The sequence below is a fragment of the Rattus norvegicus genome, chromosome 10, assembly GCF_036323735.1.
Source record: "Rattus norvegicus strain BN/NHsdMcwi chromosome 10, GRCr8, whole genome shotgun sequence".
Lineage (NCBI taxonomy): Eukaryota > Metazoa > Chordata > Mammalia > Rodentia > Muridae > Rattus > Rattus norvegicus.
In genome coordinates, this window is record NC_086028.1 from 86019300 (window position 1) to 86033502 (window position 14203).

A 14203-nucleotide genomic window follows, 5' to 3' on the forward strand; every position below is an offset into this window, starting at 1 on the left:
GAAAGGCTTGTTAGTTGGCTCTGGTTTTCTTAGGAAAACCATGTTGTGTCTTCAAGAGCAGCTTAATCCAAACAGACTCCAAGGGTATCAATCAGTCTGAACCTTGAGCACAGGGCCAGCATGCAAGGCAAACATAGGGCTAGAGTGTGTATAGCTTCTGAACACCTTTGCTCTGATGGAGAAGGCATGATAGACACTAAGGGGCTTGGTGATGCTTTTCTGACCCTGCCAACTGCACTGAGAATGGTCCCAGGAACCTCATCAGCTACCCTCCAATCCAGCTGTCGACACTTAGATTTTCCAGGAGCTGGCTCAGTGAGGGTCAGTGCTGCTGTCACCTGGGAGCTCTCAAGAGCAGCAGGCACACCTACCTTCAAAGCTGAAGCCCCCAGGACCACCAAAGAATGCCTTGAAGATGTTGTTTGCATCAAAATCTGGTGAGAAGCATAGAAGGGGCAAACAGTGAAAATCAGATCAGAGAAACCAGGTGCAGAAGATCTCTGGGGTTCTCTTCCCTTTTCCATTTCAGCCTAGATGTTAGCAAACCTCTCCCTACTGTCAGCTCAGGCAGAACTGCTGAACCTGTTCCTGGGATATGTTCCCCTCCAAGTGCAGTCTAGAGGAAGCCTTTCTCTGCCTCATCCTGCTCTGTCTGGTCTCCTTACTTGGGAATGACATTTGCACCATGTCTTCCTATAATGCTGGGGCCATAATGAAAAGGCTCAACTTCAGGGTCCCAAATTAACATGCCCGCCCTGGAGGTCCCGACTCCTGGAGGAGTGCTGTGTCCTTTACTCTAGGCCACAACGGTTCTGACAGCTCTTGCCCTGGCTGAACACTCACAGACCTCCCTTCAGGAGTGTCCCAGCCCAGCTGCCCAGAGGGTAGAAGCCTAGAGGTAACCACACTTGGTAACCACAGTGGGGAGCTTTTCTGGTGCTTTAGAAAAAACTTGTTTTACAGGGACCATTTTCATTCCAGATGCCCAAACCAACTCACCGCCCATATTCATGCCCTCCTCATCCAGATCCTGTCCACTGTCATAACGAGTCTTTTTCTTAGGATCAGAGAGGATGGTAAAGGCCTCTCCCACTTCCTTAAACTTCTTCTCCTCCTCCTTCTGCACTTCGGCACTGGCCCCACTGTGACGATCTAGAGAAGGATTCAGTGAGACCAGGGACACAGGAAAACAAAGTCTATTATTGTTCAAGTTTGGACTGTGGCACCTCCCCCAATCTGTAGGACAGGAGCCCAGCACCCCTCCCTCCCACTGAAGAACAAGCTGCCTAGGTGCCCACTGCGTCTGCTGTGGTTCTTCTGCTGCCTCCTTCTACAGCGCTCACCCGGATGGTGCATCAGGGCCCGTTTCCGGTAAGCTTTCTTGATCTCGTCCTCAGAGGCATTCTTGTCAACGCCCAGGATCTTGTAGTAATCTTTCCTCTTGCTCTTCTTCAGTTCCAGCTGTGCATTCTTAAGGAGCTGTTTGTGTTCTAGAGGGAGACAGACGGGCGGTATCAGCAGACAGCCCAGCTGCCTAGAGGGCAGAAACTTTGGTGACCACAACAGGGGCTCTTTGGGGGCTTTCTTCTGAATATACAGGAAGTGAGAATAACACGGGGGAGCCAGAGCTGGAATACAAGTGCCTGAGCCCCACCCAGGCTGTGACCAGATAAATGAGCTCCAGGAATGGTCCTGAGTGCTACCTCCAATCACCCACATTTATATATATATATATATATTTTTTTTTGGTTCTTTTTTTCGGAGCTGGGGACCGAACCCAGGGCCTTGCGCTTCCTAGGCAAGCGCTCTACCACTGAGCTAAATCCCCAACCCCTAATCACCCACATTTAACGCTGGGGCCGAGACCGCATCCCCTGCAGCGTCTGCTGCCCCTCTGTCCTCGTACCTTTTGTTTTCTCCGTCTGATAGACCTTTTCATAGTCCCGCACAGCTTCTTCAAACTGCTCCGTGTCCATGTAACTGAGGAGGAAGTACAGGGTGACACAGCACTCAGACATGAATAGTAATGGCCTGTGGGACCTTCTAGGGAGAAGGTAAGGCTCATGCGAAAGACACACACTTTTGCTAGGATGTTTCATCAAACAGTAGAGTCCCTTATCTAAAACATGAATTAACTCTCAGTTCTAAGGCAAAAAGGTCTCTTGGTATTTGTACCCAGCCATCAATCCCGCTCTAAGCAGGCAAAGGCCAAGGGGAAAGTTCTTGGTGTCATAGCACTGCCTGCCAGGAAAGGCAATGTGACACCACCTACTTGACTGCTCTGGATGGAAACTCAAGAGAAAAATGACCACGAGACAAACTGCTGTGAAAGAGCTTTGATATCTTCAGTGAAAGACATGCAGGGCCAGCTCCGACCAAGGCTACAAGTGGGGTTATAGTTGAGCCACTAGAAGGATCACGACCAGGGTGGAAGCCACTGGCAAACGCTTCCACCACGCTCTCTCAATCGCAGAGGTAGCGTGAGACAGAAGGAACTCCCAGCAGCGTTGCTTCTATTTCAGTAGCCAAAATGGGAGGAGTGACTGAACAGGCAGAGTGCCGGATTTCGGAAGGGTTGTTTCCCATAAACTAACCGACAATCAAATGATCTGATGGCACCAAGTCTGTTCTCTCCATCTACCAGACACAACATCTGCTAAGAGTGGGAAGGGCCAATGCAGTGCAGCTGGCCAGACACCGAGTCTGGCCACACTTCCGTCAGTAACATCTTAACACATCAACTTCGGCGGCCAGGGCAGGGAGACTGATGCCAATGTGTCTGGCCAAAGAGAAGTTTGGCATCTTAGGCTCTCTGAATTTCTGGAAACACATTTATCTATCATTTATAAACAAAAAACAAACAAACAAGAAACTCAAAACAATGTTCAGCCTAGACACGGTAGCACAATGCCTTTAATCCTAGAGTCAGGCGGCAGAGACAGGAGGATCTCTCTGAGTTCACAGCCAGCTTGTTTGACATGGTAAGACTCTGTCTCAATAAAACCAAACCAAATAAAAACAAAACCAAAAAACACAATGTTCTACAGACACAGGGTGACTAGGAACATAGAGAATTAATTCATAGGTTGAAGTGCCAGATAAACCCGAAGTATAGGAGTTTAACACACACTGCCAGGGGATGGTGGCCCACACCTTTAAGCCAGCACTCAGGAGGCAGAGGCAGGTGGATCTCTTAGTTTGAAGCCAACCTGGTCTACAAAGTGAGTTCCAGGAAAGCCAGGGCTACACAGAGAAACCCTGTCTCAAAACAAACACAAACCTGACACTTAGTGACCGTCACGGTCACTGGTCTAATGTAATGTAGTATGTAATGTAGTATCTAATGTAATGTAGTGCCATGGCGCTGACTTGCATTTTTTTTTTTTTTTGAGATGAGGCTTTCTCATTCTATAGCTGAGGCTGGCCTGGAATTTACTGTGTAGCCTAAGCTGGCCCTGACTGGCTATGTTCTTACCTTAGCTTCCCAGGTACTAGATTACAGGTGTGGACTGCCCACAAGAATCTGCATTATTTCACATAAACTTAAAAAGTATTTTCCCACGCATCTCTTAAATGTTGAAGAAAAGGTAGAAAATAAGACTTTACAGGGAGAGAGGAAGAGCTCTAGCTTGTGCCAAGAGAGGTAGCAAACAGCTCTCATCTGTCTGACTTTAAGGCTAAGCTGAGCCCAGGTGTATGGTAGTCAAGCCTCTCCATCCAGTAAGGCTAAAACTAAGAGTTTGCAAGTTTTCGCAGTCCAATGCTTCTGGGGACTGTTGCTACATTCTCAGCCTACTATTGCCAAAGTGTTCACTGCCCCACACTGGGGTGGAGTTTCAGAGGCAAAGCCACTTAGACACAAAACAAGGAATTGTCAATAAAACTTCTGATTTTTGTTGACTGTATGTGCACACGCACGAACAGACACACAGACACAGACACACACACACACACATACCCATCTCCTATTCTGTGTCCTAGCAAACTAATAAGAATGCATGGCTCTTCATGTTTCCCGTGCCCACAGGGCACAGCATCAGGGTAATAGGTACCAGAGGATTCTGCTCTTTTACTCTTAGAAAAAAATTGCAAGGAATTTTGTGCATCTTGTGTTGTTTAAAGCCTTCAGTTGGCTCAAAGCACTTGGGAGGCAGAGGCAGGTGGATTTCTGTGAGATCAAAGCCAGTAATTTCCAGGACAGCCAGGGCTACAGAGAAACCCGGTCTCAAAACAACAAAAACAAACATTTACTCTGTGTGTGTGTGTGTGTGTGTGTGTGTGTGTGTGTGTGTGTGTGTGTGTGTGTGTGTGTCTGCATGTGAGCTCACATGCTTGACTACAGTATGTGTGTGTAGGTCAGAGTTCATTAACTCTTGGGAGTCAATTCTTTCTTTCTACCACATTGGTCCTATGGATGGAGAAAGTTCAGCTTGTCCAGCTTGGTGGTAGGCTCCTTTACCCAATGGGCCATCTCTCTAGCCCAGCCTTGAACTTCTGATCCTCTTACCTCTGCCTCTTTAGTGTTGGGATATAGACATGTGACAGCAAGCCCAATTTATAGAGTGCTAGCGACCACAACTGTGCATGCTAGGCAAGCACTCTACCGATTTCCATTCTCTTCTGTGGGGTAAGGAGCAGGGAGATAGTAAACCCAGGGCCTGAAACATGTATAGTAGGGTCTACACAACTAAGCTATCCCTCCAGCCCAAGCTTCCATTCCTGTGTGACAGTAGGTATGATTCTGGAATGAATAAGGGTTAGCCTCTCAGAATTGATAATGCAATTCATCTATGTTTTCACTGGACAGACTTAGTCATTCACTTAATTTTATTAAAAAAAAATCACGTATACTGGCAGCTTTTATATCTCAATGGTGATGATCTGAGGGGCTCTATACCACTGACCAGGGATTTTTTGGCTCAAGCATTAGTAAGTAGTGTTTGTCCTCTGGACTTTATGGTTTATAGTTAGGAATAAAATTGGCATTGGAAAAAATGACACCCAAGAACTTCCTTTCCCTTAAGGACCTTTAAAACCAGTACTACTGCCCCAGGCTGAGATTGGGGGTAGGGGAGAGATAGGGTTGGGAAGGTAGCTTGGCGTGTATAGCGCTTTCCTAGTGTGTATAAAAACACATTAAAGCTGTATTGATGCTGGCCTCCAATCCTAGCACTTGGAAGAGGTGGAGACAGGAGGATCACAAGTTCAATGTCATCTTCACTATACACATAGAAAGTCTGAGGCCAGCTTAGCCACTTGTAAGAAAAGGAAACAACAACAGAATTGAAACCAGGAAGTTCTTTGCTTAGAGAGCAGGAGGAAATGAAATGACTTTTTTTTGTCCACTGTGCCAGGTGTTAAACCAGAGCCATGGTGTGTACATGTTTCTGTGGGAACGCAGGCTCACACTGAGCAAGGAACACATAATGAAGGCAGGAGGACTACAGTGAATGTTGGTCTCACCTTCCACTTTGAGACGGGGCCTCTTTTTTACACTGTATATATAATATGCCAGGCCAGCTGGCCTGTGAGCTGCTGGGGACTCTCCTAGGTCTCTCTCCATTTCACTGTAGGGCACCATGATTATAGACCCCAGACCTTATGTGGGCTCAGGAGATTTGATCTCAGGTCCCCACTGAGCTGGTATCTCCCCACCAGTTCAGAATGGTTTGGAATTCATTCTACAGCCCACACTGGTCTTGTACTAACGACGCTGACTCTTTTGCCATCTCACAAGTGCTAGAGTTGCAGGCTATGCCACCACACCTAGGCCAGAAGACATGATCTGAGAGGTGCATTCTGGCCCTCGTACTGTTCTGTCTGAAGAAGACTCTCTGGAAGACGGGTTAAAGAGCATAGTGAGCAAAGAGGCTGGGGAGCATCTGGGGAAATACGGCAGGCACATTCCTTTCCACAGAGCCCACTGGGCTCGGAATACTCAGCATGAACTATTTATCTTGGGCCTAACTAACAGCGGTTTTTATACAGCTGCACCGCTGAGCCAAGTGAAATTGCTTTCAACCGTACTTTCCCTGCTCATGACAAACAGCAGGTACACCTCAGGAAGACTTCCTTCTTTCCTCTTCTAAGCACCATAAGTCCATTCAACAAAACACTTACTGAGTGAGCCAAGCACTGTGCCAAGTTAGAGCAGAAGTGAACAACACAAAATAAAATCTCAAAGGAAATGGATTCACATGTTAATGAAAGGAATTTGGGTCAGGCATCAGAGGAAACTTACTGACCGTGAGGGGCGTTAGACAGGCATGGGAGACTGAGGGAGCGTGTGCAATCTCCTCCGCTGGAGGTCTATAAAGATAGTCTAGGACTGGAACAATCCCACCTAGAGGCAGGGGGAAGGACCAAATGACCTCACAACATCCCTGGGTCTGTTTTGTTAATCCAACGCAATTCCCCTAGTTAACCAGTGGCAACCCCGTCCCCCCAGCCCTCCAGAGCACTCACCACTGAGCTCTTCTCAAGTAGGCTTTGACGTAAGTGTCATCAAGCTTCACTGCATTTGTACAGTCTTCTATGGCGTCTTCTAGTTTCTTAAGCTTCAGGAGAAAGAAAGAGGGAGGGAGCACAATCACACTTCGTGTCGCCACTGACAATATGAACATGGCTAGATCCCTGTCCTACTGTGTTCTTGGTCTTGGTCCCTGGGAAAGTCAGAGGGCTAAAGACAACAAATTTCAAACTGGTTTCTTTACTATGAGATAAAGGCCACGCCATTACTGATTAAAGTGCCTCTAGTGTGCCATGTTAGTGTCTAACCAAAACAACAAACAGAAGGGTGGTCCCTGCCCTCTACTCTTCACGGCATAAGTACAAAGACCAGAAAGACTAAAATTTCTACCTACTAGAATTCTATAGAACCTAATCTCTCTTATGGTGCAACAGGGCCACAGGAAGACTACAGTTATTCTCAGCTACCCGTATTCAGCCATTTATCAAAGCCTAATTAACACTGTTAATTTCCTCTGTCTCTTTGCTGAAGAATAAACAAATTCTTGCTCAAATGAGAAGAGACAATACTTATTCAAATGGCACAGACCTGCTAGTTGCTCTCTCTCACAAGAGCAAAAAGACAACTGGGAAAGAACAGGAGGGAATGGTCAGCCAAGCTGACTCTTAAGTTCTCAACACCACACACAAAAAGGCAGGTTTGTTTCTTAGAAGGCAGTTCCTTACAGGACGAGGGGCACTGTTCTTTTGTCCAACTTACTCTGGCTGAGCAGATCTCTGAACACCTCTGACCCCCAGATCAAGTGCTTACCTTGGAATTAACCGTACCCCGATTACAGTAGAGTTTAGCATTTGTTTTTATGTTGTTGGGATCTATCCCCAAGGCTTCTGTGTACAGTTCATATGCTAGCTTGTAATTCCCTTCCTTAAAGGCTTTATTCCCATCTTCTTTCTTGGCTTTAAGGGCTTTGGCATTCTGGAGAAGAGCAAGGGGTGGTCAATTCAGTCCACATAGCCTCAGGTCACTCTTTCTCACCGTTTTTTCTCTCTCACCTCCAGCTGTCTGCTACGACACAGCCCCTTGCATGCATGGCCCCCTCAGGGAAGTTTCAACAAACTGGCAAGTGGAGCTGTCACATTCCCACAGGTCTCACTTCTTCAACTCTAGCTAGCTCTTTACTCCCTTCTCCTCCCACTTTGAGAGCAGGGATGGAACCTAGGGCCCCAGGCATGACAGTGTGACACCTCCTCACCTCACTGAGCTACAGCCCTAGTCTCACTCATAAGATATGAGAGGAAGTTTTATCCCCACTTTCAGATTCTCAGAACACAAGGCTTAGAACTTACTCTACAAGCAAGACAAGCCTTCTCGTGGTCAGGAGCCATCCTGAGAGCCTGTACAAAAAACTGCACTGCCTTCTCAATACAGTCTTCATAATAAAGGCAAAGACCCCGGACATACAGAGCATCAGCATTGGTGGAATCCATTCGTAAAATGTCACTGTAACAAAGAGACCAACACCTTCAGCTGTGGTGCACAATGTCTTGACCATTCCCACCATCTGGGATCAAACTGTTTCTCAATCATGGCTCTAGTATTCAAAGTTCATCCACAGGTGACTAGAGCCCCAAGAACAAACCTTGTTAAAATAAACTACATCATTTATCTTTAATACGTTTTTCTTTCTTCACTCTCCCCCATCCCCAGCAGTGCCAGGGACTGAGAAAGGATGCAATATGGATAGATTAAGAGTTTCCTGGAATAGAAAGGACTGCATTCAACCGACCCAGGCCAGTGAGATTACTCACTGGCTAAGAGCATTTGCTGCCAAGCCTGATGATCTAAATTCAGTTCCCCAACCTTGCATAGAATGCAAACAGAGAACCAACTCCCATAGAGTCATGCTTCTCTCTGGGAGTGTATGAAAACAGGGATTAAACAAATTCAGACTCGTTAAGTTCTTTCACACACGGCTCGAGCACCGCTGCTGCACCCTACACACCTTGTGGGTCGTGGATCTAACCTGCTTTAACCTTTGGCTTTATGCTCCAGGAAGGCATGAACAACCCTAGTCAACACTCACAGCCCTCAGGCAGCAAGCAGCCAGTAGTCCACTCTGCATTTTAGTAATGAACTGGCCAGACCGCATACCTGGCCACAAACTGTGCTTCTGGGTATCGACCAAGCATCGCTAAGCATTCTGCTTTGAGGATTTTGAATCGATGGCAGGCAGGGGCAAATTCTAGGGCACGGTCCATGCAGAAAACAACCTAAGGGAAGAGGAAAGCAAGTTAGCTCTTCAACCCCAGAAGGCGCCTTCACTTGAGTTTGCTCAAGGACATCACTGTTGGTTGGTGCAGTAACATCAAAGCTTCCTCACATCCATTCCATGAAAAGAGTGGAGTCACACAACAGCTAACACTAAGTATGCCATTCATTACCCATGGAGTAGTAAGTGATATCACTACCTTTACTGTAGTGATGAGAAGACTAAGGAGCAGAGAACAAAGCAAGGCTCTAGGTCACTCAAAGATCCATCTTAAATACGGTAGGATGCCAGAGTCTCTAACCTTAACCAAGAAAGCAGCCTCCATCACTGTGAACCCACAGTGACTATGATCAAAGCTCACATTCTTCTCACAGACATAATGTACTATTTTCACTGTCTGTCAGGCTTTAGCTCTCAAGTGAGACAAGAATAGCAAGAACCACCTGGCACAGGATGAGTGCTGCACACAGAACAGAAACTGAGGCACACACGCCACCTCTTCCTGTGACAACAGCTTCACATATTTAAAAGACAGAGGGAGGGAGATGAGCCTGGAGAGATGACTTAGAGGTTAAGGGCACTGGCTGTTCTTCCAGAAGACTTGGTTGGGTTCAATTCCCAGAACCCATATGGTGGCTCACAATTGTCTGTAACTTCAGTCCCAAGGGATCCAAATAGAGTATTCAATGCTCTCCTCTGGTCTATAAGGGTTCCAGGTATGCACAAAGTACGCAGACATACATAGAGGCAAAATATTCATGCAAATAAATACATTTTTGGAAACATTAAGAAAAAAAGCAGTTTTAGTGTGCAGCTCTAGGTGGTCTGCAATTCACCATATAGTTCAGGCTGGCCTTGAACTCACAGAGATCTAGCTGTTTCTGCGTCCTGGGTGCTGGGATTAAAGCACATCTTGTTACTGAGTTGACACTTACTTCAGTATAAAATCCCACAGTGTACTAGCTAGCTATAAGGATTCTAATGGAGGTCACATTACTACCACACTTGGCTGCTCCGTGTAAATCACAAGTCAGCCTCTTTATCAAAGCTACAGTGAGCTTACTCTGTCAGACACACAGCTCTCCATGAATTCATCTTTCCCATAACTTTGTTCTCTGAGCTCTCATTTCTTATTTAGCTGCTATTCCTGGGATCTCCTCACTAAATCACATTCTCCCTAAGAACAAGGACCAAAGGAGAAATGTGCAATTAAGGGACACGGTTGCGGTTGGGATTGGGGATTTAGCTCAGTAGTAGAGCTCTTGCCTAGCAAGCGCAAGGCCCTGGGTTTGGTCCCCAGCTCCGGGGGGGGGGGGGGGGGGGGGGGCACACCGTTACCTCTAAGACTCTGAGTATGAATTCTAAAAGCAAGGAAAGGCAACTTCCATTTTGTAGACTGATAGGACATACTTCATTGCTCTAAAGAGGAATGCACTAATATTCCATGTATCCTGTAGAAAGACCTCCAAGGCCTATGCAGAGTACCTATAAAAGGTACATAATATGAACAGTGCACTTCCTTCATGCAAACAAAACTAAATGTCTGTATTTGATGTATGTACAACATGGTACAGGAAAAGGCTGGAGACAACAGTTCAGTGGTAGAACTTGACACTGAGCCCTACCCCAGCACTGGGGTCAGGTAGGAGAGTGAAGAGGCAGACCAGAGGGCCTGTTTGAAGGAACACTCATCACTAATATCCTCTCATGCTTCTTATTTCTACTAAGAAGAGGGTCTATTCAAAAACTGAGATTAAAAACACCAGCCAAGGTGGGTGCAATGGCAGGCAGATCTCTGTGAGTTCAAGGCCAGCCTGGTCTACATAGCCAGTTATAAGACAGCCAGGGCTACATTGAGTCCTTATCTCAAAAAGGAAAACCCACAAGCAAGAAAGAAAACACTGAGCAGTCTACTGACACTTCCTGTCCTGCCAATGCAGCAAGGACAAGATGGCACTCCTTTAGTGGCACTGGTCACTGAAGTTCTAAGGGCAGTAATAACAACTGAGGTACTGATTTCTTCAAACTGTTAAAGAATGAGACGAAGAGGAAAAGCCAGTGGACAGCTGAGCGGCCGCACCCTTTGGCTCCACAAGGACAAGGTCCTATGCAGAGCTGGCCCTGCTCGCATGAGGAGTCATCAGTTGAGGCCCAGCAATGCTTATTTCCACCCCCACCACGTCCCCAGGAGGGACAGCTGCAGGCAAAGAAGATCTTTGTTTCTTCCAAGTTCATCTGTTTCCCCTGCCAGGATCATAATTCTTCATTTGTGACATCACCATGAGCTAGAGTGGGGGGGCTGGGATGTCAGAAACAGAGGATTCTGTCACAAACTCAGGATTCTGGCTCCAGAGTGAGCAAGAGAGAAAAGAAACCCAAAAGACTGCCCGCTTTTCAGGACAAAGCTTTTGCCTATGTGAGCCTCAGGAAAAAAAAAAAAAAAAACAAAAAAAAGTGACAGTAGTTAGAACTGCTTTCCAAATTGTGTACACACACACACACACACACACACACACACACACACACACACACACACACACACACACACAGAGGAATCACACTACAAAGACATTATGATTATCAAAACCAATGGGCAGAAGACAGTAGGTTAATGTTAAGGTTTTGCATAAACTAATCAGATATATTGATTCACAAATAAAAGCCTCACAGTGTGAAAGTCAAAAAGGAAGCTAATTTGTTCCCCAAAAATCTTCTGAACACTTCTGCTACTGAAAGCCCTACAAACCCCTACACATGATGCCCAGCTCCTCCCCTGGACTAATCACCTTGCTGAAGGAGCCCACAAATCTCCTGATAAGGATTTCTCACCTCTGTCAATCTGCTTCCTACTTTCGTTTTTTATTGGAAGCTTGTTCTCGATACTATATAAGAAACAGGAGAATCAATACTTCAGGCTTAACTACAAGTTCTAGAAAAATCTTGGAACTTTCACAATTGTTCCCTATTTCAGATACACCAACCCCTTTAACACACAGACTGTCAGAACCCACCACACACTGTGAGGTTTACTAAAGTCTAACAGCGAGCTGGGTGTAGTGGCAGCAGAGGACCGCCAACTTTCAGGCCAGCTTGAACTGCACACAAACCCCAAAATAACATCCAAAAGGCAGCAGTGGCTCAGGCTGTAATCCTAGCCCTTTGAAGCTGAGGCTGGCCGACTGTGGCAGAAAGGTGATGGTAACAGGTTACATACACTCCAAAAATGTAACAAGGGTTTCTCCCCACTCTTATTTATAGCATTTACTCCATTTGAAGCAAGTTCAACATCATAATCAGATAAACATGGATTAATCAACCCCGCCCAGTATTTATTCCCAGCTGGTTTTTCCTTCATTAATTAATTAGTACAGCTCTGAGACACTACCTAACATAACCAACAGGAATATAAGCAAGGTGGTTTTTGCTCTTAACTGAAAAGTCAAATAAAGTTAAGAAAGCGACTTAGCAAAAAATACTTTTAAGAGAGAAAAAGTCAAAGCCAAATCGAATGACAGTGCTCTAGTCTAGATTGTTCTGTATCATCTCAGCACAGAGGAGGCGGGCCGAAGTCACTTCTACTTTACCTTCCGGAAATCTCGCTTTTCAAAATCCACTTCTGCTATTTTCTCATACTCCATGACCGCATTGGCATTCTTGAACTACACCAGGAAAAGAAGGGAAGTTTAGGTTGAACAATCATGAAAGCCACTAAGGCCCTGGTGAATTCCTTCTATCAAGAATATCCCTGAAGCAGGGGGTGGGTGTGGTGGTGCACAACTTTAATCCCAGCACTCATGAGGCAGATCTCTGTGAGTTCAAGGCTGGCTTGGTCTACAAACCAAGTCCAGGAGAGCCAGGGCTACCCTGAGACACCTTGTCTTGATAAGACCCCTTCCCCACCAAAAAAAAAAAAAAATGAAAAAAAGAAAGAAAGAGAAAGAGAGAGAATATTATTGAGGCCAGGTATGGTAGCACACACCTGTAATCCTGGCACTCAAGAGGTAGCAGGCAGATTTCTTAGAGTTTGAGGCCAGCCTGGTCTACATAGTGAATTCCAGAACAGTCAGAACTATATAGTGAGACGTCTTAACAACACAACTTTTTAAAATCACAGAAGTTGGGCATGGTGGCTGAAAGGAAAAAGTTTAAAATTGCCCCCTAGACAAAAGTTGAAGCCAAAAGCGGGCCCTGGAACTGCCTGTTCCAGAAACTAGCTGATCACAGAAGAGTAATTGTACCAGCTAGTTCAGCCACTTTGTTCCAGAAACTAGCTAACCATAATAGTAGCTGACCATAGTAGCAGCTGACCATAGTAGCAGGAACTGGCTAACCATAAAGTTAGATTAAAATCTTAAAGAACAATCATGAGAAACAGGAGGTTCTTCCTTGTGATTCGGTATGGTTTTTCCTTTAAATACCCCTTCTCCCAACCATTCGAGGTCGAACTCCTCTACTCCTGTGTGGCATACGAGTCTCGACCCCAGTGCACTGGTTTCTGTCGTCCCTATCAATAAACCTCTTATTGATTGCATCAAGATTGGTCTCTCGTGAGTTCTTGTGTTATCCCGAGACTTGAGTGAGGGTCTCCCCACTTTGGGGGTCTTTCAGTGGCAAGCACCTTTAATCCCAGCACTTAAAAGAGAGAGGCAGGTACATTTCTGTGAGTTTATGGCTAGCTATACCTACACAGCTATATAGTGAAACTCTACCTCAAAAAAGAAAGAAGGAAAAAAAGAATCACATCAAAAAGCCAGGCATGGTGCTGCATGTCTGTAATGTCAGCACTCAGGAGGGGAACAGCAAGTTTGAGGTTAACCTGGATTACGTAGAAATCAGACAGAGATGCAGCTACAAAGAGACCTGGTCTTAAAACCCAGTAAAAGGGGTGGGGAGAGCATGGGGCAGGACACAGGAGAGATGGCTCAATATTTGAGGGCTCTGGCTGCTCTTCCACAATACTGAGTTTAGTCCCAGCACCCATGCTAGGCAGCTTATAACTTGTTAACTCCACCCCCAGGGGATTTGATACCCTCTTCTGGTTTCTGAAGGCACAGGTATACAGGTGGCATGCATATATATGCAAATATAATAAACAAAATCAAGGTTAGGGAGATGTCTCAGCGTGTAAACACTCGCTATACAAGTGCGAAGACCTGAGGTCAAATCCCATAACCCATGTTGAACCCGTCATGGCACTGTGCATATATAAACCCAGTGCTGCTAAGGCAAGACGGATGGGAACACCAGAATCTCCAGTTAGCTGAGAGTATGAACAAGCAAACAAGAGACCCTATCTTGTGGGCCACTGTAGTGTTCAACCCTTGAGAGGCAAAGGGCAGCTTGGTCTATACATCCAGCTCCAGGTCATTCACAGGTATATAAAGAGGCTCTTGTCTCAAAGACAAAAAACTAGAGACACTGTTTCAAACAAGGTAGAGCATGAGAACTGATCTTCCAGGCAATAA

At 45.9% G+C, this 14203-nt stretch overlaps 1 protein-coding gene across 7 annotated transcripts in view; it reads right to left on the reverse strand.

The window, feature by feature from the left end:
- Dnajc7 (DnaJ heat shock protein family (Hsp40) member C7) overlaps positions 1-14203 on the reverse strand; it is a 36443-nt gene that overhangs the window by 323 nt on the left and 21917 nt on the right. For 5 of the 7 annotated variants that reach the window (NM_213625.2, XM_006247311.5, XM_006247313.4 and 2 more), the window contains 9 exons: positions 12323-12397; positions 8621-8739; positions 7816-7969; positions 7280-7444; positions 6466-6557; positions 1907-1980; positions 1344-1490; positions 1000-1152; positions 372-434 (listed from right to left, as the gene is read on the reverse strand). In NM_213625.2, coding sequence (NP_998790.2) covers positions 372-434; positions 1000-1152; positions 1344-1490; positions 1907-1980; positions 6466-6557; positions 7280-7444; positions 7816-7969; positions 8621-8739; positions 12323-12397 — 1042 coding nt within the window. Of the gene's footprint in view, positions 1-371; positions 435-999; positions 1491-1906; positions 1981-6245; positions 6344-6465; positions 6558-7279; positions 7445-7815; positions 7970-8620; positions 8740-12322; positions 12398-14203 lie in introns of those variants that run through there. The other 2 variants (XM_063269125.1, XR_594788.4) reach the window with 2 other exon arrangements.